Genomic DNA, 27,438 nt, shown 5'->3' on the forward strand with positions numbered 1-27,438 from the left:
CTTCACAAAACCCCCACGTACGAAACAGCAGGAAACCAGCAGGCGTCGTAACAGCCATTTGACGCCTGCGGGCGTCAAATAGGATCTGGCATTGGCAAAGGCAGCCCTCTTGTCTTCATAATTCGTACTTTCGCGTATGACTCGTGTAAAAATGGAAAATAAAAAGTATGGGCTCATGAAATCATTGGTGAGTATCCATACTTAACGGCTGCTTTATTTCGTGTGATCGATGGATGTATGAACACATTCAGGAGGGCTCAGGTCAGTGCACGCGAAATATCAACATGGTGCAAATCAGGTACCTCACCACTTTCAAAACAAAAGAGAAAACTTAGCTCCTCAATAATTGAGCCAGAATGGCTGCCTGTTGTATGACACTCAAACTAGGGCTGAACCAAAAGCTCGTAGCTTGCGAGTTTAATGAGCGCTTGATAGCTCGGCTTGTAGCTCGGTTCTTAATGAATAGAGCCATCACTGATTTCAACTTGTTAAGCTTAACAATATAGCTAACGAGTTTCACGAGCAGCTCATTAAACTCGTTAGTACAACACACCACACATTTTTGCCTTACATAACATTTTATAGCATCTCAGACCATCTATTCAATCTAATCAACCCAAGCGAGCACATAGGAGGCAGCAAACTAGTGCACCTCCTCTTGTAGTCATCATCTTCCTTCTTAAAAAACACACCAACACACTCATCTCGTAGGCCGTAACATAACATTGTCTGTTTACTAGCGCTCGCGAGTACTTGCTTAACGAGCACTTGCTTAACGAGCCGAGCAGCTCGTTAATCCACCCTACTCCCAACACATGAAACAAGCAAGCACATCCTACTCCCAACACATGAAACAAGCAAGCACATCAAAGATGGTTTCACGACATCTCACTGTATATATGCGCTCTACTCTTCTTCAGACATCATTATGGGAAGAATATGATAATGAATAATTCAGCACAAAACCGATGCATAATAACACAGAGGCAACTCTCCTGCATGATTGAAAATAAAATAAAGCAAGTAATGAATACATTCGTTTGCGAAGCAGCTGCCAATCCAAACCATCCCCCAATTACCTTTTTTTGCATTGATGGAGAAATCAAGGAAAAGGACCAACATCTAATCATACTCAATTGTTAGGAGAGCACATCACTTTTATCCATGACTGTTTCTGGATTGCGAAACTCACACGTGATTTTCATTTGGTACGGTTAGGATGATGACAACGGCTGACTGACTTAGCTTGCTGGGAGAATGTCGTACCAAAGGACCGAATACTGTTCCTTGTCCAGGAGGATAAGAAGATTACAAATTAATAGAATAGAAGCTCAAGCAGGCCACCCACAAAAGGAGTGATCTCAGTTGCCACTTGCTGCATACATCATGTTTTTCTTTTTTTCAGTAGACTGATTGCTTTCGGTAATAATCCTACTAAGACTTAAGTGTGTTTTGCATTCTGGATAGTTGATGCTGATCTCTGTTGAACACCTGTATTGTGTTCTGCCAGATTACCTTTGTACATGATGTTGCCCCAAGTAGCTTATTTTTTTCAAAAAGGAGTATTACCCACGGCCTCTGCATCAGCATGATGCACACAACCATCTTTATTAATTATTCACCAGAGTCTCACAAAATTAATACAAGGATTACCCCGAAGTCCCCTTCTAGGCGAACAAAGTTGCTACACCTACAACGATACAGATGTGCCGTGTCCGCATAACAGACACAATCTAATCTAGAGGTCTTAATACCATCCGGTCTAGGCGTCCTATAACATGCACCACTTGCGAACGCTGAAGGATCCGCCGCCGCCATCTTCCGCCATCCTGTTTTCAATAGGAATCACTGCATAAATCTTGACAGTCCCATCTACCGTCGATGTCACCATGACACCAGACAACAGCACTAGCTTGCGCGCGTCGACCAAACCGCGTCCAACTCTGAGGCTCCACTAGTCCACGCCGCCGAGACCCACCGTCTTCAATGCGGTCGATGTAACACCGCTCCATCTGTTGGCCTCTCCAGTGAATCACTGCTCCAAGACGATGCCCCCACGAGGGAGAATGCAAAGTCTCCGTCATCACCCGATCCGGGAGACCCAGACAATGCAAAGTCTCCGTCATCACCCGATCCGGGAGACCCAGACCTAGGGTTTCCCCCGTAACAGCTACCACCTGGAGGAACAGCAGCACACCATCTACAACTGCCGATGCACCCAAGCGGTGCCCACCGCCACATAGCGCTCACGATGATGCCTTGAAGAAGGACATGACGCCAAGAGCGCTGTCACCGCCTTAGGGTTTTCACCCGAGAGACCATGAGGTGGGAAATGGTAGGGTGGATCCGAACAACGTCTGCAAGAAGAAAAACGGCACCCTCAGGTGTCGTCGTCGTCGCGGCCAACATGATCCGACCTGGGAATTATCCCAATCCGAATCCCCACCTCCCGCTCCATCCCAACCCGGTAACCGGCTATCAGCGCGACCATGTCTGGTAAGACGGAGTGCACGCAAAATGGGTTGGAGGAAGAAGCAGCTCGACGCCATTGGCCAACCCGCCGGTGAATCTTTGGCCACCCGGTTCGATCCCAAGCAGCCCTCCGGCCCGGCGCGCCATTGGACAGGGAGGCCATCCTAGGGGCCGCCGCTCCTAATCCAGGGCCCTCCGCCCTAGATCAGGAAGGGCTGCACCAGTCCTGACGCCAAGGCCACCGCTGGGACTCTCGCCCGCCACCACACCGTCGTTGTCCATCCGGGCGCCATGGTCCAGATTGGTGCCGCCACGATTTCACACCCTCGAGATGAGGCATCCCGCGCCACCCGTAGACCCGAGAGGGGAGGTAGTACCTCCGCCGCCGCCGTCAGACGCAGGGCTTTGCCCAGCGTCGACCACCGGCGACGGCGGAGGGGGGGAGGGGAAGGCGGGGAGGACTGGCGGCTAGGGCTAGGGCCCCTCGGTCGCCCGCGCGGGAGGCGACGGAGGGTGAGTAGGGGAGGGGAGAGGCGGCCGCGATCTGTTGGCAGCAGCGGCTCGCGAGGGGAGGAGGAGTTCGCCTATTGCTATGTGATGTCGAAGCGCCCCAAGTAGCTTATTAAGTACCAAATTTAGTTTCTCGAAAGAAAGGGTACCAAAATCAGGAGTTTGACAAGTACTAGTGATTGTCTCACCTAATCCGAGTTCATGCCCAACAAACTTATTTACGACTAGTAGTGAATAGTTAACAACAGGTGCTGGGTGCATGCGAATTAAGAACAACATATTAAGAATAGGAGAACTGACAGGGGGTATCTTATTAGCACTGCATAGCTCATAGCAATTCAAAACTATTATTACATTCCTTCGAATAACGATGCCAGAAAACATAAACCTTGTCATAAAAAAAGATGGACCAAGCCGGAGGCACTTGCTAAGTTTGAGCCAATATCTACATCATTGAGAAATCTACAACAGCTGTTAGCTAGTGTCTTGACCTCCACTAGTAGTCCAACACTGGAAAAATAATGTTCCACCCATCCTTGCTGTAACTTAGGGTCATGTTGTATTATCTGGATTTCCAAAACATACATGTCACTTGTCACGTCTCAATTTCCCATAGCACCCATATATGTCAAATCAACTGATGGAATGATACCGACGGAACACTTTGTTTAGAACCACTAAGCTATGTACTGAGAGTTCGTGTGTGCGTACTGATTCAAAGTCAGCTCCAGTGCACATCAGTCTGACGAATAAGAACATATTTCGTATTGTACTGATTCAAAGTCAGCTCCAGTGCACATCAGTCTGACAAATAGGAATAAATTTCATATTCACGATGTCAACAATATGAATATTTTTTGTACAAGTGGGGTGTTGCGTGCAAGGATAGATACCAATGTCACTCAGATACTATGGTACTAGCCTGAAACCTCAAGACTAACTTTTGTTCACTTATACAATTATTCACCCAAGTAATGATGAAATTATTTAGCGGCGATGAAGCTGTTGATGGCTAAGAACTAATGGTTCGACCACCATCAATGCAAATGACTTGACCGGTGATGTAAGAAGCTGCCGGCATACACAAAAATGACACTGCCGAGGCGATCTCCACCGGCTTGCCACTCCGTCCCAACGGGGTCTTTGAGTTCTCTTGCTTCATGTACTCTGGATCTACCTATCAATCCACAACAACCACTTGTTATCCACATTTAGTTAGAAAAAAATATACGAAAACTTGCTGGCAGTGTAGTATGCGAAAATAAAAGTTGATAATTTCTTGGATGAGGGCCAGTGTTTGGATGGCGTCCTCATCCGTTCGCGCCTGGCCTTACCATGCCTAGAAACTGCCTGAACAATGTTTGGCTGGAGTCCACACGAGCAGAAGCTAGCCTGGCCTGGTGACCACAAAACCTTGATTAGCCTGGCCCATTAGCCTGGCTCAGGCACAAGGAACCGGTCGCCTGGAGGCAGCCTGGCTACAAGTCGTACTTTATTCAGCGGGTTTCTCTCGTGGGTTAGCTCAGAACTAAATGCTTTTTGCAGTAAACTTTTTTCAGGCCAGGTATGCAACCAAACAGCCCATGCCAGACCAGGCATACAATTTTCAGTTTCCAGGCTATGTCCAGGCACCACTTTTTATCAGGCACAGAAGCCAGGACGCGTACCAAACAGGCCCTCAATCTCATATCATAGCGAAAAATGCACTAGTGCCTGCTTCAATCAATTAAGATCTAGATATTTTACACATGATTTGAAATGTTGGAATCTTTTTCCCTCCCCATGTGAAGTGAACTTATTTATCTCATAAATACCTACCAAATCCGGTTTAAAATTCATGTGCTTTTATTTAAACAAGAAGGAAGTACGCTAGGCGATTGCTTACATCTTTAATCATATCCGTTGTGACAAATCCTGGGGCGACGCCATTCACACGAATCTTGTTAGGGGCCCACTCGGTGGCCAAATTCCTTGTAAGCTGGCTCAACGCGCCTACATAATAAAGGAGAAAGATAACCATGGAGAGAGAGAGACGGATCCCACATAATTTTAGCTAGGTATGAAATAAACTTTCGACATTAACAGAAACGGTGGACTGATTTTGATTTTTTGGACGATACAGTAGTAATAGAAAACATAGTTAAGACTCCATTTCAAGCGAAACTGTAACTTGTAGCATGTAAAAATTTAAATTCCATTATATATACTACTTTACTAGCTTAGATGCACAATAGTATATTACATATATGTTGCCAATTAAGTACTCCCGCCGTCGGGAAATATGTAGGTACCTTTTGTGATAGCATAAACGGTGGAGCCTGCGAAGGCAATTGAGCCTCCAATGGAGGACACGTTGATGATGCTGCCTCCTCCAGCAATAGAAGCGTGTATGAGAAGAGGGCGTGCAAGTTGACTTAGATGGAAGCTTGCCTCCAAATTGGTGGTCATCAGATTCGAGAAGTCCTCCGCCGTACATTCAGCAGCGGGCTTGAACAATAATTGCCCTGCATTGTTCACCTGCATTACATATACAGAGCTAGCAATTAATAAAATCCTTCACTTGGTTGTATGCTCACCCTATATAGAGTCTTAGGCCGTGGTGGTAAGAAAAGGTCCTACTCAACAAGAGCTCGCAGTATTGGGTGTTAGCACAACTTACTAGTATGTCGAGCTTGCCGTCGAAAGTTTGTCGGACCGTCTCCATAAGCTTCTCCCTCTGGGCGCGCACCGAGACATCACAGACAGAGACGGTGACCCGCAGGTTCTTCTCCTCCCACCGCCGGCGGCACTCCTCCAGCTCCGCCGCGTTCCGGGAGCAGGTGTGCACCCTCGCCCCAAACCCAGCAAGCTCCTCCACGATGGCATGTCTAGTCGAGGACAAATTGAGATGACGGATCGCGTACACATATAAATACAATACTAAGTTACTAGCTGCGGTCGTAGAACTAAGAGCAAGAGCTTGTGTGGATAAATATACCCTATCCCTTTGCTGCCGCCGGTGACGAGCGCCGTGGCGCCTGCCAGGCTCCACCTCTCCTCCCTGCTACCGCAGCCAGCCACTGCCATCTCTCTCTCCCTCTCTGCCGCTCGCTCCGATGAGAGAAATGTCTATTGGTTGTTGGCAAAACTTGGCATTCTGCTACATGTATGTGAGTTTCCTTTATAGCCGGCCCAAGACATGAAGGCACCCCACAAATCAAAACATAGCAAATTAAACGAGCCGTTTGATAAGGACAGATCTTGACCATTGACCGATTCAGTTTCAGGGTGTTAAACGTGGTCTTATCCTCTCACGTGTTCTGTACATAACGCGGCAGGTTATTGATAAGGTTTGATCTTGATTGGCTTTTTTTGATTGTTTTGCTTCTTGGTTAGCCAGTCTGATTCTCTAATCATATGATGACGCAGCTTCCGTACCGATGGGTACCGCGCGCTTACCCTATGATCATCGTATGATTCCAGTGTTGGAATAAGTAGCAAATTTTCCAATGAATTAATCGAGATTATTATGATGCCAGTCGTACTAGCAGTATTAATCTCATGTTGCGAACTAATTATACGAATGTGTACTAGACACAGGGTATACGTACATATCTATGTGTTTCACAGATACTGCGAATGCATGAACAGTAAAAAGACTAATAGTTCATGTTGAGTATTATGATTATTAGGAAAGATAGGATAGCGTAGAATTTTATATTCTACCTTTTTTTTTTACTTCAAGTTGGTCATTGTACACCCTTATATATATGTCCACGAGGCTCAAGCAATAAACATCAATTCTATCAATTTATCTCTATTCCCTTTTTACATGGTATCAGAGCCAAGAACTCTTGAGTTCAAGACCTAGCCGTCGCAATTAAATTGCAGTCCATTTTCGGTCCAGGTTTAGGCCCGAGGGAGCTACACATGAGTGGGAGTGTTGACGTATAAATGTATTGCCTAGTCTTTTTCATTAGGTCGGTCTTTTGGTTACATTGGCTAGCGCATGCACTTCTACAGTTCATACCATCCCATCGGGAAGGTTGGCTAATGTGGCAGCGGCAATTCTCTTTCTAGCATCCTCATTGTTACTCATGGCGAGGTTGGTCGATTAATCGAAGTAGTCGGAAGTTGTGGAGACACATGGTTAGAGATGACCACTGACGCACCGAGAGCTCCCTGGTCGAAACTACTAAATCATCAACCCTGAGAGAACGTCAGAATGCCAGCAACCCCGTGCACCAAGAGGTTGACATCAACTACCCACCAGCCAGGAGGCGGCTGATAAGTGGAGCCCACCACTTAGGCAATCGACGTGGCCCCGGAAGCCCAACCCAAAGACCACTAGCCAAAGTGGGTGTGACTCGGTCCGATAAGAGGAGCACACACTACTAAGAAAAAATATACACAGATACTTATCAGTAGCGCATGTTAAAACAAAGTGCTACTGCTACGTAACAGTAGCGCGGGACGAAGCAGCACGCTACTGCTACCCAAATAGCAGTAGCGCTTCCCTCATAAACCGTGCTGCTACTATGACTGTTCTAACCGTTGCTGCCAGGCTTGGTATAGTAGTAGCACCCTTCTAGAGTCCGCTCTACTGCTAACAAAATAGTAGCAGCACGTTTTAAGGCGATAGTGCTGCAACTAACAAAAGGAAAAGAAAAGGAAAATTAAAGAAAAAGAAAAAAATGAAAGCAATAGCAGCAACAGGTTTTGATGAAAGCGCTATAGCTACTTTAGCTATAGTGCATTTTCACTAACAAGCGCTATAGCTAACTTATTTATAGCAGCAGCGCGTTCTTCCAAAAAGAGCTATAGCTAAGTAGCTATAGCGCTTGTTGGGTACAAGCGCTACTACTAAGTTTGACTTGCCCCTACGCGGGTGTCCTTCCTTCCCCCAATTCCCCATTCTTCTCGCATCTCCCCAACCTCTCCCTCGGCGCCCCTGCTCCCTCGTCGCCCTGCCTCCGTCACCGTCACCGGAGCCGCGCGCCATCGCCGCCACCGGAGCCACACGCCCTTGGAGCCACCCTCGTCCGCTCCTCACCGCCCCTGCCTCCCTCGACGCCCCTGCCTCACTCTCTGTACACCATCAGGGGCCAGAAGGTGGACGTGGGGAAGGTGCCGATAATGAAACCGAAGGAACAATTGTTCCATAGCCGGCCGATCCCCCCTGACGTCTTCAAGGTTTCCGTGGCTAGTGTCAAACCGGGTCACGAGAATTTGGCTCCTCCGGTAGAACTAGGGGGAGATGACGACGAGACCCCTCGACGGCTTGGCGATTGCAAGCGTTGGGTCCTGTTGTGGCCGAAGAGTCTGCTTCCTCTGGAGGCGGCCGGGAGCACACCCACGACCAAGCAGCCTCAGAAAGGTATGAACACCAACACCCCACCTACCCAATTAGTGTCGCTTGTCGTGCCGGGTGAGGAAGAGGCTCCATTACTGGCTGATGACATCGTCGCCGTCGAAGAAGCAATGCATTATGCCATCAATGAGGATGACAATGACCCTCTACAGTATCTCAATACTGGCGCCTATGACGACAGAGGATTGATGGCTCAGCAGTATGAGTACTAAGGGTTTGAGCGTGATGAGTCGGTGCATGAATTGCCGGAGCATGAACGTATTATAGGCGACCTTCCAGTAGCAAAGAAGCATAGGGAGTGACCAAGGAAAGGCAACAAAGCTGCTTCTATGATCTAGCCACCTCAGCAGCCTAGGGTTCAAGACCATATACCAATCCCCGAGGCGAAAAAATGTCATATCCCCAGTGATCCGATCCTACCTAAGGCAGCGGTAGAGGCCATATACGGCGATCTAAGGAGACTTCATGATGATGTGCTACGGAGAGAGAAAAGCCTGATCGCCTCAAAAAATCCAAGATACCCGCTCTACGTGGTTAACGTGCCGCAGCAAAGGTTGTACGTCGACACATTCCCCGCGGAGAAGTTCTTCCTTCGATTCGATTACATCTTCGACATGTTTCACTTGAAAAAGCTGGATTTTACGTTTGTCCGCCTTTTTGCCTTGTATATGAAATATATCATCAGGATTGAGCAGATAACTTATATCTATGTCATTGACCCATACTTCATGCACGAGGGCTTCTTGGCAGTCTGCCCAAAGCACCGTGAATACGCGAGTAACTACATCGCCGATTTCATGGTCGGCAATAAGGAAACTTTGAGTTATGTACGACGAATCTTTATTTGTGATGTAATTAAACCGTCCTCCTCAACTAACGAAGATCACTCTAGATAGGGCATTTTGGGTACGATGAACTTTGTTATTTATGCTTATGATATATTGCTTCTATTTTTGCCAAGTCTGTCTTTTTTTGTTGCTCAACTATATATGTTGCATATTATTGACTCATGTGACGATGTAGGTACATTGATCATCGATGGCGAAGAAGTGCTATGCCAGGAGTATACGACGAGTGGTCGGAGTGTTCGATAGCAGAGCCGAATCGGAAAGTAGTTAGTTTAGGTGCATGCTAGTGCAAGAGAGGGATACGAACCGGTGCCTCAAAAAGTACTACATTATGTATGATGAGACATGCCATGTAACTTGTATAGCTATATCGTGATTATGATGTGACGACATGATTTGTGTTGGATGATATGATGAGACTATTACGTGTATGATATGATGAGCATATTGCCAGTTTATGATATGACTAGAATACTGTATAAAATTTGTACAAAAACATAGCAAAGCAAAAAAAAGATATGTGAAAATATGAGTAGCACTCTTCAGCGCTGAACAGGAAAACGCTACTGCTAAGCCACTTAGCAGTAGCGCTGGTATGGACAGCGCTACTGCTAAGTAGCTATAACAATAGCGCATGTATAAACGTGCTACTGGTAAACATTAGCTGTAGCGGGAACCGCGCTACTGATGGCCCTTAGACCCGCGCTACTGCTAGGCTTTTCCCTAGTAGTGACATCGTGTGTGTGTGTGTATGTTAGGGTATCATACGTAATATCAAGTTGCTCTGGTTGTGTGTCTTTCGTACAGAAAGATGGGTGTTTTTATCCAAGCATGTACTGGCATTTAGTCTTGTGGCGGCTACCTACCTCCTTTGTTCTTCCCCCTCCCCAAGAACTCCTCCTTCCTCCTGTTGAATATGTACTCTCACTAGTAGAAAACAGGGCTTTGGTTCAGGCATGGCAAGCCCATTAGTCCCGGTTCAGCCACGAACCGGGACCCATGGGGGCATTCGACCCGGTTCGTGAACCCAGGGGGCCGACCGGGGCCTTGTGGGCATTGGTCCCGGTTCGTGTGGACCCATTTGTCCCGGTTCTAGGCACGAACCGGGACCAATGGGCCTCGCTCCTGGCCCACAACCATTGGTCCCGGTTGTTGGCTTGAACCGGGACAGAAGGCTGGGCTTTAGTCCCGGTTTCAGCCACGAACCGGGACAAATGAGCTGCCTATATATACCCCATCGCCACAGCAGAGCACTCCACAGTGCTCTGTTTTTCTGGCCGGCGAGGGGAGAGCATTTGGGTGCCCTAGCTCACCTCCTATGTACATGAGGTGTTCGATGAAATGTCTGAGCCACACTAGTTGATCTTTCTCCTCTCGAAACTCGACCTCCGAGCTCCATTTTCCCCGAGATTTGTCTAGGTTTAGCGGTCCGTCACGTCCCGTCCCCGTCCTCACCGCCGTCGATCGCCCGCGCCGATCTCGTCGCCGGCACCACCGTGGTGAGCCTCTTGTTCTTATCTTCTTTCTGAAAGAAAAAAATTGTACTTCAGATAGATACTTGTCTAATTTTCTTACTTTTATTATTCCTTGTTATTATATAGTGTGATGGTTTTGGTATCCGCCCCCGTCGGCCCTCGTCCTGTCTATGATTCGGATGTGGTATATATTATCTTTTTATAACTATTTGGTTCATTTATTGTTTATGACAATTATGACGACCAACGTGACGTAGATTTTATTTATCTAGGAGGTGGTTGAACCGGAAATTCCAACCGACCCTATTGTCGAGAGGTTAAATTTAGTTGAAAAATAAAACAATTACTTAAAGGAAAAAATAAAAAAATTGAGGAGGAGAAGATGATATTGGAGTTGCATGTTGCGGATGTCGTCGATGATCACAAGATCAAGATGGATGCAATGCGGTTGAAGATTAGAAATATTAGAAAATATGCCATTCATACCGAGGCTTGGTATCATTATGCAGTTGGATCAATTGTTACGTTGGTTGCGATTATGATCGCATTTCTTGTTGCATTGAAATGTTTTACATAATTTCAATGTATGGTTTAATTAGATGCTCTGGAGAGCTATATGTTGTTCAATGAGAACTATGTATGTACTTTGGTTTTAATGTGATAACAGACGAGTTTCCGTATGAAACCCTGATACTTCGAAAGAGATTATCCGTTTTGTACACGAAGTGCATCCAGTTTTTGCCGTAACCCTCTCTACTTTCTTGCACATGCTATGTGGATGAAATGATGACACCATGCCAACTTTCAACCTTTTCAGAGTTCATTTGAAATGCTTTTCAATTTCAGGGTCATATAGCTCAAAATAATGAGTAAATGCATGAAAAATAACAAATGAAGTCAGAAAGGGTTGAAAATTGATGATGTGGCTTTGAATGGTGCATTTTGAACACAAAAAAACTATGGACTTCAAATAAGTTAAAAAATGAAATCCCTTTGTAACAGACGAGTTTCCGTATGAAACGCTGATACTTCGAAAGAGATTGTCCGTTTTGTACACGAAGTGCATCCAGTTTTTGCCGTAACCCTCTCTACTTTCTTGTCGATGCTATGTGGGTGAAATGATGATACCATGCCAACTTTCAACCTTTTCATAGTTCATTTGAAATGCTTTTCAATTTCAGGGTCATATAGCTCAAAATAATCAGTAAATGCATGAAAAATAACAAATGAAGTCAGAAAGGGTTGAAAATCGATGATGTGGTTTTTAATGGTGCATTTTGAACACAGAAAAACTATGGACTTCAAATAAATTCAAAAAAATGAAATCCCTTTCTAACAGACGAGTTTCCATAGGAAACTCTGATACTTCGAAAGAGATTGTCCGTTTTGTACACGAAGTGCATCCAGTTTTTGCCGTAACCCTCTCTACTTTCTTGCACATGCTATGTGGGTGAAATGATGAATTATCAAAGTATTTCCTGTTCAAAATCATTAAAAGCAAAAAGAATTTTCATAAATAACTTTTTTGTTACAAACTTTAATAGCAAAAAGAAGTATCATAAAATAAAATAAATAAGTAATTAGAAAAAAAATATAAACTTTAATAAAATATATAAGTAGAAACAAAATAAAATAAAATAAACTTTAATAACATAATGAAATTTATGAACCTAAAATTATCAAATTATTTTTTGTTCAAAACATTATTGAAACTAAAATTATATAAAATTGATGCAACTAAAATTATCAAAGTATTTTCTATTCAAAATCATTAAAAGCAAAAAGAATTTTCATAAAGAACTTTTTTTGTTAGAAACTTTAATAGCAAAAAGAATTATCATAAAATAAAATAAATAAGTAATTACAAACAAAATAAAATAAAACAAATAAGTATTTTGTTGTAAGTAGAAACAAAACAAAAAAGCAAAAAAGAAAACAAAAAAACTGGGAAAAAATAAAAAATTTGCCACCTACTGGGCCACCACGGCCTGAATACTTCTAGAAACCCATCAATGGGCCAGGATTCAGGCCCGCAGAAGGCCCAGTAGGCCCATCTGGCATAGCAATCACAATTAGGCCCGTAAGCCTACAATGGAGAGGAGCTCGAGAGGGGTGCGATAGTGGGGCTTATAAACCACTGCGCGCCCCTCTCAACTAGCGAGGTGGGACTAAACTCCCACCACCACGCCGCTGTGCAAGGCTTTTGGTCCCGGTTGGTGGCACCAACCGAGACTAAAGGGGTGCATTGGTACCGGTTCATTGCACCAACCGGAACCAATGCCCCCCCTTTAGTCCCGGTTGGTGCCATCAACCGGGACAAAGGCCGCCTCTTCCCGCCCTTTGGGCTGCTGAAAAGAGACCTTTGGTCCCGGTTGGTGGCACAAATCGGGATGGTCCCGGTTTGTGCCACGAACCGGTACCAATGCCCTGGGTCTATACGAAAACACTTTGCGTTTTTCACACTCATCTCTGCAGTTGCCCTGCCCCGACGACGCCGCCAGGCTGCCCGAGCTCGCCCCGTCGCCGCCGTCGCCGCCCTCTGCCCTGTCGACGCCGCCGCCCCTGCCCGACCACGCCGCCGTCGACCCGCCCCGACCACCCCGCCGTCGCCCCGCCCCGACCACTCCGCCGTCGCCCCTGCCCCGACCACGCCGCCGTCGCCGCCCTCTACCCCGACGCCGTGCTTCTGCCCCTGCCCCGACCATGCCGCACCTCTCCTTGGTCAGGCCGGCGCCGCCCCCTTCCTCCCTGTTTTTTTTCACATTTATATGATGTTTTTTTTCCAGATTATATGTATATGTGTGAGTATATGTATGTGTGTATATATGATTATATGTCCTGTTTTTTTCAGATTTTTTGTTCATATATATGATGATTTGTTTTTTGCTTTTTTATAAAAATGTATATATGTATGTATGTTCTCTGTGTATATATGTTCATATATGCAAAAGTTAGATTTTTAGAAAAGTTTTATCTATATATGTTTTCTGATTTAGTACATTTTAGGTTAGTTTCATTTTTAGAAAAGTTTTATATATTTAGGAAGAAGGAAGAGAAGGAAGAAGAAGAAGAAAAAGTTTTATATATGCATATTTTTAGAGAAGTTTTATATATATGCAAAAGTTACATTTTTAGAAAAGTTTTATATATCTAGCTAGGAAGAAGGAAGAAGAAGAAAAAGAAGGAGAGGAAAAAGGAAAATAAGAAGAGGAAGAAAGGAGAAGAAGAGGAGAGGAAGAAGAGGAGAAATAAATAAGAAGAGGAAAAAAGAAGAAAATAAAGAGAAGTTTTCTATTTTTTTTCTTCTTCTCCTCTATTTCTTTCTTATTCCCCTCTTTTTTTTCTTCTTTTTTTCTTCGACCTTCTCCTCTATTCCTTTCTTCTTCTCCTCTTTTTATTTCTTCTTCGTTTTCTTATTTTTTATCGGGTATGTCGTTGTCGATATACGCCCTCCTGATAACTTCAACACGAGGGGGGGGGGGGTCGATATACCCCCTCCCCGATAACATTATTTTCCCATGTATGTATGTCGTCGTTGTCGATAGAACCCCCTCCCGATAACTTCAACACGAGGGGGGGGTCGATATACCCCCTCCCCGATAACATTATTTTCCCATGTATGTATGTCGTCGTTGTCGATATAACCCCCTCCCGATAACTTCAACACGAGGGGGGGGGGGGGGTCAATATACCCCCTCCCCGATAACATTATTTTCCCATGTATGTATGTCGTCGTTGTCGATATAACCCCCTCCCGGATAACTTCTACATGAGGGGCGGTCGATTATATACCCCTTCTCGACCGTGATAACTTATACCACGGGAGCACCCCCGGCCCTCTCGCTCGACCAAAACTCTCGAGGACACCCAAACCCTAGAAAAAACGATGTCGGTCTCCTACCCCGTCCCGCCGTGCCCCTACCCGACAAACTCTCTCGAGGCCACCCAAATTTACCAAGTTAAAAGAGTGATTAGCTAGCTAGTTCTACGTTTGCCACTAATATATCCATCTGTAATGTTTGAATAATAATTGTCATGTTGTAAATATTTGCAGAAACTATGGACCCCCGAGACGAATGAACAGAAGCGGTGTTGGGGGACATAATCGCACAAGGAAGTGATGTCGTCTTCTCGTTTCTCAACGACACCGATGGTCTGGAAGGAGAGGGTGAAGAAGCAGACTACGGTGATCGAACAATGGAGGAGGAAGGACATGATCATGATGGCTCCGGTGACCCAATGCCGGTGCAAGAAGGACACCGTGATGACGGCTCTGGTGACCGAACGGAGTCCAGCCAGGTATATATATTAATTAAGCATGTGCTGACTATAGCTAATTGATGCATTAATTGTTTTTTGTATGTACACATATTAATGAACTCTCGTCTTTCTTCTTTTTTCTAGCTTCCGGATCGAGCACAACTTCGGTAAAGAGACGGGGCCCTAAGAAAAAGCTGCGCTCGGATGAAAGGTTTGAGATCATAGAAATCGCGCGCGATGGCATGCCGATTGAACCCATCCGGACAAAGGAAGCATTTGCTGCTCAGTGCGGGGTTCTTGTTAGGGACAAGATCCCGATCAGCATCCACCAATGGTTAAAGCCGGCTAAAGAAGACCCTGAGGTGTGTTATGTCCACGATATGCAGAAAGATGATCTTTGGACGACGCTTAAGGAAAATTTCACCCTACCGCCAGAGGAGGATCCGGAGAAGCCAGTTAAAGAGCAATTGATCAAGTCCTATGCTCTTAAGAAGATGGCAGAACTATTCAGGAGGTGGAAGAATGAGCTGAATAAATTTGTCGACAAAGAAGAGACACCAGAATTCATCGTCTGGTATGAGAAGATCAGTGATCACTGGCCTGCATTTGTGGCCCACAAGACATCGGACAAGAGTAAGAAGATGTCAGTGACAAACAAGAGGAATGCTGCGAAGAAGAAGCATCACCATCGCACGGGGTCAGGTGGCTACCTCAAAACCCGGCCGTTGTGGGCCAAGGCTGAGAATGACCTGATTGATAAAGGGGTCGAACCAGAGACATTGGACTGGCCAGACCGTTGCCGGACTTGGCTCTTCGGGGTTGGTGGAACCTTGGACTCTGTATCAGGGAAGTGCATTTGGACGTACGAGCAACTGACAATACCCGTCATGAGGCTTCAGGAGTATATCGGTGCAGCGCAGCAAGGGACGTTCGTTCTAGACAGAGAGAACGACGAGATCACAATGGCCCTCGGGAATCCTGAGCACCCTGGACGGACACGAGGCATGCCAGGCTCCGTTCCGTGGAAGGCTGGGTTTCCGGACGCAGGCGGTTACAAATGCCAGGAGAGGAGTAAGAAAGTGGAGCATACCCAACTGCAGGCGCTGCACGCAAGGGTACAAGCGATAGAGGAACGAGAAGCAAATCGCAGCAAACGACCTGCCGAAGCTTCCCCCGAAGCTACCCCGCCATCTCAGCGGAGAAGCAGCGTGGCTTCCATCGAGCAGCTTCAGCTGGAGCCTATCTTCATGGCTCCTGCTAGCTACCCCGTGGATGCTATGATGGAGTCTCAACATTGCCACCTTATGACGCAATGGATGAAATTTAAAGTCAAGGCGGCTGTTGGCTCTGTTTTACCTCCTGAACCTGGCGCAACCTATCACTGCCGGCCGATTCCAGAAGGATATGCTAGGGTGATGGTGGATGAAATAACGGACGGATTTGAGGACCTCGAGCTTGACCACCCTACGGGTGATGGGGAGACTCGGATGGGTTCTTCTCTGAAGACTCCATGCCTATGGCGGAAGGAGCTCATCAACCTTCCGAACTGGACGCCTCCGCCTCCTCCTCCTCCGGCGAGTCAGGGCACTCTGCCTCCTCCTCCGGCGAGTGATCAGGGCACTCAGCCTTCTTCTCCGATGTGTGGCGGCACTCCGCCTCCTTCTCCGCCTGCGCTGGTGCGCCCGAGCAGCCAGCCTCCTCCTTCTCTGCCTCGTCAGCAAGGGCGGAAGAGACCCGCCGCCTCGTAAGAAAGGAAAGAAGACAGTCGCAGCCACTCCGTCTGCTCCGACGTCTAGCAGTACAGCTAGAGGCGGGAGGCAATATAGATTCGGTCCTTCTCTGAAGACTCTAGAGAAGTTACCATACGAGAGGAGCCTGGAGGAAAATGCGAAGATCGTGCGAGCCAAGTGACGAACTTCTTTGAAGGAGTGAAAGCAAAGAAACATCCACCTCCGGAGGAGAAGGTAGATCCGGTGAAAGCGAAGCGCACTTTGGATGCCCTGAGGAAACCACCAAAGTCTCCACCGAAAACCAACTATGAGCGCGTTACTGAAAAGGTATATATCGAAGCGGAGCGGTTGGGAAGTACTATCAGTGATCGAAGGTTAGCAGAACGACGAGCTGGGAAAAAATTGCCCAGCTCGGCGAACAAGCGAACCAATCGTGCCCCCCGCTCAAGGTGTCTAGCGATATCATCACTAATGATCCGAGGATGGTGCCCGGTTATACCAATCTTGGAATTACCTGCCCGACGATGTACATTATGATTTCCTGGAGGTGGACGAACACAGATACCATTACGGGAAGCCTCTCGTCAAAGATGAAAAATCTCTAACAACGATAATGCGAAGATTGCATGATTGGTACATGAAAACCTGCAGAGAGTCTGGGGGGACGAATACTTTGACGCTGAGAGTTAAAGAGGAGCACGACCTCGTTGGAATTGATCTGTTGTCTATTCCATTTGAGGAGTTCTTCCAGTTTTACAATCAAAAGGCCCTCGATAAATTAACTGTCACTTGCTACTGTCTGTAAGTACTACTTCTGTCATTAAGTCTCTACATATAGCTCAGCTCTTTCATTGCATGTATTTATAATTATCCTCACTATATTATGCAGATTGAAGATCGCCGGGTGCAGAAAAGCAGAAATGTATGATATTGGGTTCATTAACACAAATCTTATAGATGAATTTACGGTTAAAAAGAGCGCTAAAGAAGCTGAGGCCAACTTGCTCAAATCATTGATAATAAATCAAAAAAAAGATAAAATACTCTTTCCTTACAACTTCAAATGAGTTTTACTGTGTTGTGCATATTCGGTTTCCCTTATTACTCGAGCGAGGTTATAATAATGTAATTGATGAGTTATGCATGCGTGCACAGCTTCCACTATATTCTCCTGGAGATTAAACTTGAGCAGGGACTAGTAGTTGTCTTAGACTCGAGACGAAAAGATCCCGAGACCTATGCGGACATGACTAAAATTCTCAACAAGTAAGTCCGATCATTATCGCACCATATCGGCAACTTTTTGTTCATTTCCTGATATCTCAAGTAATAATTATATTCTTTGTCTTGCAGGGTTTGGAAAAATTTCACCGCAGAAGCTCCGGGACTGCCGAAGGAGCTGCGATATACATACCCGAAAGTAAGTACTACTAGCTAGCTAGTTCCGCCCATCTCCCGTTGATTCTAGCTACTTTCATCAATGCCATTTATAATGCTTCATTATCAGTTTGATTGACCTCTATTTCTCGTAAAGTGCTTGTGGCAGGAACAAGGGAATGATTACTGTGGATACTACGTGTGCGAGTTCATCTACAACGCGACTTGCAAAGATAAGCGGGGCTACTCTAAAAGACAATATGAAGTGCGTAAGCAATAATATTCACAATTTCATTTTATTACACCATCATTTATGTTGAGTTTCATTCATATATATGTATTAACCCCATTCTTCAAATTAGATGTGGCAGATGCGGAATGAACTCCTACCAGAGGATCGCATGAAAGCAATTCAAGAGGAATTGGCGGGATTCTTTCTTGACCACGTCATCAATAAAGCCGGAGAATACCATGTTGAAGCTGAGTTCATATATAATTAGGGGAGATTATATTGTAAGAGATCTTAATATTGTATATATGTAGCCAGTAGCATCGGATAGATATACGAAAACTTGTTGTTCGCGCAATCTCTTGGAGAAGGAGAGGTCGATATCACTTCTCTCGGTATGCATGACGAACTCCTGTACTTAATGGTTTCCTTCATTTGCTTACTAGCTAGCGTGTCGAGGGCGTCTCTATACATATAGTTCGCAGCGTCGACCAAGCACGGAGATAAGAGATGACACTTCTCTCTATTAATTAATTAGCTACCTAACACAATATATGAAACACCTTAATTAATCATACAAAACCCCCAAATCGCCCTCCCCTTTCAGAAAAAAAACAAAAACCCTAGCCCCTGAACAACTGACGCGTGGATGCCTATTGGTCCCGGTTGGTGTCACCAACCGGGACTAAAGGCCCTACTTCCTGGGCTCGCAGCACCGGCCACGTGGAGGCCCATCTGTCCCGGTTCGTGTAAGAACCGGGACTAAAGGCCTAGGGCTTTAGTAACGACCCTTTAGTCCCGGTTCAAAAAGGGACAAATAGGCCTTACGAACCGGGACAATAGGCCCTTTTTCTACTAGTGTCTGGAACTGATCTAGTAACGAGAGAAGAGATTTAGATCGTGGTTGTTAACAACTGGTAGTCAGAGCATCACTGACCCTATAGTCATCGCTCCCCTATTACTTGATCAAGCCGTCCTTCACCATCGGGCGATGAGTGATATTTTTACACTCATCACAACGTTGTTTAAACCGGATTATCTTAGAAAAACTATGAAAATTACTCTAACTAATGAATGTGAGAGATTGTAAAATCTTCTCCTTATTTTGTTTTCACAGAAAAAGAGGTTATACATGGAAAAATCATCATTTAGAAGGAAACAAGCAAAATGAAGAAGAAATGAAGAAAATTGGAGGCGCAACAAGTGATCCAGAGCAGATGAAAGTGTCTGGTACGAGTGCGCCCACTCGTACCAGCGGTCGTACCAAGTGCCAGCAGCTTGGTGGCATCCATCCCAACAACTTTTATAAAGGGGTCAACATCAGAATCCCGAGGGAGCATTATCAAAAACCATCACCCACAAACCATAAGCCATTCTCCAACCCAGGTCGTCACCATTTTCATCTCATCTCTGTAGCCACCAACATCACCATCATCACAACAAACCACCTGCAAGTTAATCATACTTGTAGTTGTGTACGCTACACTAGAACATTAATGTAATGAGACAAAGACTGTCAGGTGAAGGCTTTTTAAAGGCCAGATAAACTATCGGGACGACTGCCAGGGATTACTTGTCCTGTCGGATAAACTTCTCCTGACAGTTTTTCTGCCCTGGCCCATGTATCTGCCGGCAGTCTATTTTCTCCCGGCAAATTAGTCGAGGCAAGTGAAACTACAATCACTAGCAACTGCCTGCACAAGCGCATTTACCCGACAGATATTACGCGAGGAAGTTGATTTCGCTAGCGAATTGTTCTAGGCATCCGTATTATGTAATATCCATCCATTATATATGTCTAGGCAATCAGGACATTTCACACAATTTATACATGCAATTCAATAAAACTAACATACAGGCTTCATCGGAATTCTTAAAGTTCATTCGATGAACAAAATGACCATATATAAGGAGGTTGTGCCACATGCCACAACCAAAATAAAGTAGTGCCACAAGAGGAGATGTACAGATGTTTGTATATGTGTGCCACACAACCCAAAATGAGCATAACAACCACGAAAATGAGGATAGCAAGTCTCTAGGTTCAACAAACAAGACACATGACATTATCACTCCAGCTTAATTGTAGGTCTTCCAAATCTCCAGCAGCTTGAAGATCTTCCAAACCTTATTGAACTTGTGTACCTCTGGGAAACCTGCAATAGATCAGAAGATGTTACATGCAACAATTGCATTCAGACCTTAAGGAAGAAGTTACAACAATCACATACAACAGCTGCATATGTTCTGAAATATAGAGCAACGAGTAGCATCTCTAGAGTAATCTCTGCTGTAGTAGAGAACATGTCCATTTTTTATCATCTTAACAAGTAACAAGCTTATCATACTTCTCATCAAAATATAGTGTGGAAAGTCTGTACAAATATTAACAGGAAGATGTTACAACAATCACATACAACAGCTGAATATGTTTAGAAACATAGAGCAACTAGTAACATCTCTAGAGTAATCTCCACTCTAGTATAGAACATGTCCATTTTTTATCATATTGACAGTAGCAAGTTTATCTTACTTCTCATCCAAATATAGTGTGCAAAGTCTGTACAAATATTAACAGTAAATATTAGGTGTACCTATATTGTACAACAGAATTTGAAGCGCACCTCACGCACCAGATTATCTTCCATGCAAAAAATAGGATTTTTTTAAAATTATTTTTAGTATTTTTTGTGAATTTTCTCTTCACCGGGTGCAGATGAGTTTGGGCTAAAAATGGATATTCAAGGGGAAAGAAACAGAAAAAAGAACAAAAATGAAAGGAAAAGAAAAAAAGAATATTTTGTATATTAAAAAGGGATAAGTATTAAAAAGTAGACTGTTTGTCGAGTGTTTATTGTCTCGTGCTCGGCCAACTCCCACCGCAATTTAAAAATAATGCGAAAAATATAAGTCGAGTGTTTATCCTAGGACACTGTCAAAAATCCAAGGTAAGCAGGGACACGTGGCTAGGGAATTGTCAAGCCCTCTATGTTTGTCGAGTGTCTTCTGCTTCCTTTGCCGAGCGCTGTCTACATGCAGAGTTCTTTTTCGTGACACCCGGCATAGAACACACATTACTGATTGTATTTTGTTCGTGAGTATCTTTTGAGACACTCAGCAAACCACATATATGCTGACTTGCCTAATGCCCGTGTATGCACTTCCTTAAGAATTCCTCATAATATAGAGATGACAATAAAAATATGTGTACAATGGGTTATCTCCTACTTTTATCTTCGATAACTAGCTATTTCTAAATATATGGTGAGATAAATTGTGCTAAGAGTTCATCTCTTAATTAAGAGAAAATAAGATTTTTGTTTTAAATTTCTCTTTTCTCCACCTCAGAATGTGTCCTATGTGGGCGAGCAAAATGTTCCCTTTTTCATTTCTTTTTCCTGCATCTCAGTACGTATCTTATGTGGGCTTTATTGTGCTAGATCACGATTTTCAATCTTCGTTGGATGGCAATCAATCGATGAAAGAAGAAGACTAGTATGATTTTTATTGTAATTTATTTTTTACTGGTCCTAAATATTTTTTCCATAATAATTATGATCACTAGTCGTCAACCCGTGCAGCTGCACGAGCTAGCATTAGAAGAAAAAAAAATGATAGTGAAAATTATTGAAAGGCATGTGTTGTATGAATAACAGTAAGAATATGAATTATAGAGGAAACTTCGTATCCAGGTAGAAAATGAGTGGATTCCTCTTGGTAATATTGCTTTTGCATGAGAATAAGTGGCAATTCGATCAATAGGAAAAACAGAAAAGTTGTCATATTACACTTTTTTTTGTAATCCAACAACTCTTGCAGAATATCACTTGTTCCTAAAATGGTCCTAAATCAATGTATCGAAAATTCTCATGCACTAAAGTTGTTGGAATTCTGCTTAATCTACAAAACAGAAGAATACACAAAACTATGAAGTACTTAGGTCGTCGGGATAGCATGTGAAATGTTTCAAAAACGCATTTAAGTATTAGTCAAAGAACTAATACAACATCCACTTCAGACTTCCCTCCCGGGCATAGCAACTGAAGCCAAGGAGAAGGAGATAACAAAATTTGAAGTTGATACAACTGCGTGCTATTATATTTTCAGTGAAAGCACTAAACTAATTCCGGATTGTTTCACTATACGCAGGTACTATTTTATTTATAATCGTGTTCTAAGCCTAATATGTCCTTACACACATTTACAGCGTTTTTCACTGCTACTGCCAACTGGAGTCAATGAGCTAAAAAGTTATTTCATTAATACTGAAGACCGAACCTTGTCAAAGATGAAACGGCTAAGAATGATACATCTGTAAAGGCAAATGAGAAAGTGCTCTAAACAATGGGAAGAACACCAGCTACGGGCATAACACACAGTATCGAAATTGAACACAAATTAAATGAGTATTTAAAAAGTGAAAACCGAAGCTGCAGAGTAGTAGATGCAACCAAACAAACCATTTAACTAAATATGTGGGATCTAAATTTGACACTCTTCCATCCACTTTCAATAATATTGCAAACACTATTATCAATCTCATATTCATCATGGGGCTTAAATAAATTTTCAAGATCATAAGAAGAACTATCACCCCAATCATGATCATTGCAACAAGTAGAGGACATAGCAAAACTAGCATCCCCAAGCTTAGGGTTTTGCATATTTTTAGCACAATTGACATCAATAGAATTTATAGTAAAATCATTGCAATCATGCTTTTTATTCAAAGATCTATCGTGAATCGCTTCATAAATTACTTTATCACAATTTTCAGATCCACGAATTTCAAGCAAAACCTCATAAAGATAATCTAGTGCACTCAATTCACTAGCAATAGGTTCATCATAATTGGATCTCTTAAAGAGATTAGCAAGTGGATGAGGATCCATAAACTTTTAGCAAGCGAAGATGCAAGCAAAAACAAGGTACATGGTAACACAAGCAAAAAAAAGATCGAACGGAAGAAGGGCGAATAAAACGGCAAAGGTGAAGTGGGGGAGAGGAAAACGAGAGGCAAATGGCAAATAATGTAATGCGAGGGATAAGGGTTTGTGATGGGTACTTGGTATGTTGACTTTTGCGTAGACTCCCCGGCAACGGCGCCAGAAATCCTTCTTGCTACCTCTTGAGCACTGCGTTGGTTTTCCCTTGAAGAGGAAAGGGTGATGCAGTAAAGCAGTGTAAGTATTTCCCTCAGTTTTTGAGAACCAAGGTATCAATCCAGTAGGAGGCCACGCACGAGTCCCTCGCACCTACACAAACAAATAAAAACCTCGCAACCAACACAATAAAGGGGTTGTCAATCCCTTCACGGTCACATACAAAAGTGTGATCTGATAGATATGATAAGATAATATTTTTGGTATTTTTATGATAAAGACTAAAAGTAAAGAAAGCAAAATAAACGGCGCCAGAAATAACTAGTTGACGGGAGATTAATATGATGGAAAATAGACCCGGAGGCCATAGGTTTCACTAGTGGCTTCTCTCGAGAGCATAAGTATAACGGTGGGTGAACAAATTACTGTTGAGCAATTGATAGAATTGAGCATAGTTATGAGAATATCTAGGTATGATCATGTATATAGGCAGCACGTCCGAGACAAGTAGACCGACTCCTGCCTGCATCTACTACTATTACTCCACACATCGACCGCTATCAACCATGCATCTAGAGTATTAAGTTCATAAGAATAGAGTAACGCTTTAAGCAAGATGACATGATGTAGAGGGATAAACTCATGCAATATGAAATAAACCCCATCTTGTTATCCTCGATGGCAACAATACAATACGTGCCTTGCTGCCCCTACTGTCACTGGGAAAGGACACCGCAATATTGAACCCAAAGCTAAGCACTTCTCCCATTGCAAGAAAGATCAATCTAGTAGGCCAAACCAAACTGATAATTCGAAGAGACTTGCAAAGATAACCAATCATACATAAAAGAATTCAGAGAAGATTCAAATATTGTTCATAGATAAACTTGATCATAAACCCACAATTCATCGCTCTCAACAAACACACCGCAAAAGAAGATTACATCGAATAGATCTCCATGAGAATCGTGGAGAACTTTGTATTGAGATCCAAAGAGAGAGAAGAAGCCATCTAGCTAATAACTATGGACCCGAAGGTCTGAGGTAAACTACTCACACAACATCGAAGAAGCTATGGTATTGATGTAGAATCCCTCCATGATCAATGTCCCCTCCGCAAGGACGCCAGAAAAGGCCCCAAGATGGGATCTCACGGCTACAGAAGGTTGCGGCGGTGGAATTAGGTTTTCGTGGATGCTTCTGTTGGTTTGGGGGTATGTAGGTATATATAGGAGGAAGAAGTACGTCGGTGGAGCAACATGGGCCCCACGAGTGTGGAGGGCGCGCCCGGGGGGGTAGGCGCGCCCCCCTACCTCGTGCTCTCCTGGTTGCTTTCTTGACGTAGGGTCCAAGTCCTCTGGATCACGTTTGTTCCAAAAATCACGTTCCCGAAAGTTTCATTCCGTTTGGACTCCGTTTGATATCCTTTTTCTGCGAAACACTGAAATAGGCAAAAAACAGCAATTCTGGGCTGGGCCTCCGGTTAATAGGTTAGTCCCAAAAATAATATAAAAGCGTAAATAAAACTCATTAACATCCAAAACAGAATATAATATAGCATGAAGAATCAAAAATTATAGATACGATGGAGACGTATTAGTACCAAAGTAATGCAGGAGTGGATCACTGGACAATGGTCAAGAACATCCTGAATTACCTGAAAAGGACTAAGGATATGTTTCTCGTTTATGGAGGTGACAAAGAGCTCGTCGTAAATGGTTACATCGATGCAAGCTTTGACACTGATCCGGATGACTCTAAATCACAAACCGGATACGTATTTATATTGAATGGTGGAGCTGTCAGTTGGTGCAGTCCCAAACAGAGCATCAAGGCGGGATCTACGTGTGAAGCGGAGTACATAGCTACTTCAGAAGCAGCGAATGAAGGAGTCTGGATGAAGGAGTTCATATCCGATCTAGGTGTCATACCTAGTGCATCGGGTCCAATGAAAATCTTTTGTGACAATACTGGTGCAATTGCCTTGGCAAAGGAATCCAGATTTCACAAGAAAACCAAGAACATCAAGAGACGCTTCGATTCCATCCGTCATCAAGTATCGGAAGGGGACATAGAGATTTGCAGGACACATACGGATCTGAATGTTGCAGACCCGTTGACTAAGCCTTTCTCACGAGCAAAACATGATCAGCACCAAGACTCCATGGGTGTTAGAATCATTACTATGTAATCTATATAATTGACTATAGTGCAAGTGGGAGACTGAAGGAAATATGCCCTAGAGGCAATAATAAAGTTGTTATTTATATTTACTTATATCATGATAAATGTTTATTATTCATGCTAGAATTGTATTAACCGGAAACTTAGTACATGTGTGAATACATAAGACAAGCAGAGTGTCCCTAGTATGCCTTTACTTGACTAGCTCGTTTATCAAAGATGGTTATGTTTCCTAGCCATAGACATGTGTTGTCATTTGATGAACGGGATCACATCATTAGAGAATGATGTGATGGACAAGACCCATGATACGTCTCCGTCGTATCTACTTTTCCAAACACTTTTGCCCTTGTTTTGGACTCTAACTTGCATGATTTGAATGGAACTAACCCGGACTGATGCTGTTTTCAGCAGAATTGCCATGGTGTTATTTTTTGTGTAGAAACAAAAGTTCTCGGCATGACCTGAAACTTCACGGAGATTATTTTTGGAAAATATAAAAAATACTGGCGAAAGAATCAAGGTCAGGGAGCCCACACCCTTTCCACGAGGGTGGGGGGCGTGCCTGCCCCCCTGGGCGCGCCCCCTGCCTCGTGGGCCCCCTGTAGCTCCACCGACCTCAACTCAAACTCCATATATTCGTGTTCGGGGAGAAAAAAATCAGAGAGAAAGATTCATCGCGTTTTACGATACGGAGCCACCGCCAAGCCCTAAACTCTCTCTGGAGGGCTGATCAGTAGTCCGTTCGGGGCTCCGGAGAGGGGAATCCGTCGCCATCGTCATCATCAACCATCCTCCATCACCAATTTCATGATGCTCACCGCCGTGCGTGAGTAATTCCATCGTAGGCTTGCTGGACGGTGATGGGTTTGAAGAGATTTATCATGTAATCGAGTTAGATTTGTTAGGGTTTGATCCGTAGTATCCACTATGTTCTGAGATTGATGTTGCTATGACTTTGCTATGCTTAATGCTTGTCACTAGGGCCCGAGTGCCATGATTTCAGATCTGAACCTATTATGTTTTCATGAATATATGTGAGTTCTTGATCCTATCTTGCAAGTCTATAGTCACCTACTATGTGTTATGATCTGGCAACCCTGAAGTGACAATAATCGGGACCACTCCCGGTGATGATCGTAGTTTGAGGAGTTCATGTATTCACTATGTGTTAAGGCTTTGGTCCGATACTCTATTAAAAGGAGGCCTTAATATCCCTTAGTTTCCATTAGGACCCCACTGCCACGGGAGGGTAGGACAAAAGATGTCATGCAAGTTCTTCTCCATAAGCACGTATGACTATATTCGGAATACATGCCTACATTACATTGATGAATTGGAGCTAGTTCTGTGTCACCCTATGTTATGATTGTTACATGATGAACCGCAGCCGGCATAATTCTCCATCACCGATCCAATGCCTACGAGCTTTTCACATATTGTTCTCCGCTTATTTACTTTTTAGTTGCTACTATTACAATCACTACAAAACCCAAAAATATTACTTTTGCTACCGTTACCGTTACTTCCATACTACTTTGCTACTAAATACTTTGCTGCAGATACTAAGTTATCTAGGTGTGGCTGAATTGACAACTCGGTTGCTAATACTTGAGAATATTCTTTGGCTCCCCTTGTGTCGAATCAATAAATTTGGGTTGAATACTCTACCCTCGAAAACTGTTGCGATCCCCTATACTTGTGGGTTATCAACCCATCCGTTAGCTTAGCACTATGATCGTTTAGTTTAATGCTATTGCTTTCTTCATGACTTATACATGTTCCTATGACTATGAGATTATGCAACTCCCGAATACCGTAGGAACACTTAGTGTGCTATCAAACGTCACAACGTAACTGGGTGATTATAAAGATGCTCTACGGGTGTCTCCGATGGTGTT

At 43.9% G+C, this 27,438-nt stretch overlaps 1 protein-coding gene across 1 annotated transcript; it reads right to left on the minus strand.

The window, feature by feature from the left end:
• Window positions 1-3,811: 3,811 nt before the first annotated feature.
• On the minus strand, window positions 3,812-6,122 carry LOC123126219 (noroxomaritidine/norcraugsodine reductase). Its single transcript, XM_044546597.1, has 5 exons — window positions 5,960-6,122; window positions 5,642-5,849; window positions 5,274-5,499; window positions 4,868-4,974; window positions 3,812-4,159 (listed from the first exon to the last, which is right to left on the minus strand). The coding sequence occupies exons 1-5, from the start codon at window positions 6,046-6,048 to the stop codon at window positions 3,995-3,997; spliced, it is 795 nt and encodes a 264-aa protein (XP_044402532.1). The 5' UTR covers window positions 6,049-6,122; the 3' UTR covers window positions 3,812-3,994.
• Window positions 6,123-27,438: the final 21,316 nt, after the last annotated feature.

This window comes from Triticum aestivum, chromosome 5D (assembly GCF_018294505.1).
Source record: "Triticum aestivum cultivar Chinese Spring chromosome 5D, IWGSC CS RefSeq v2.1, whole genome shotgun sequence".
In the NCBI taxonomy this organism is placed as follows: Eukaryota; Viridiplantae; Streptophyta; class Magnoliopsida; order Poales; family Poaceae; genus Triticum; species Triticum aestivum.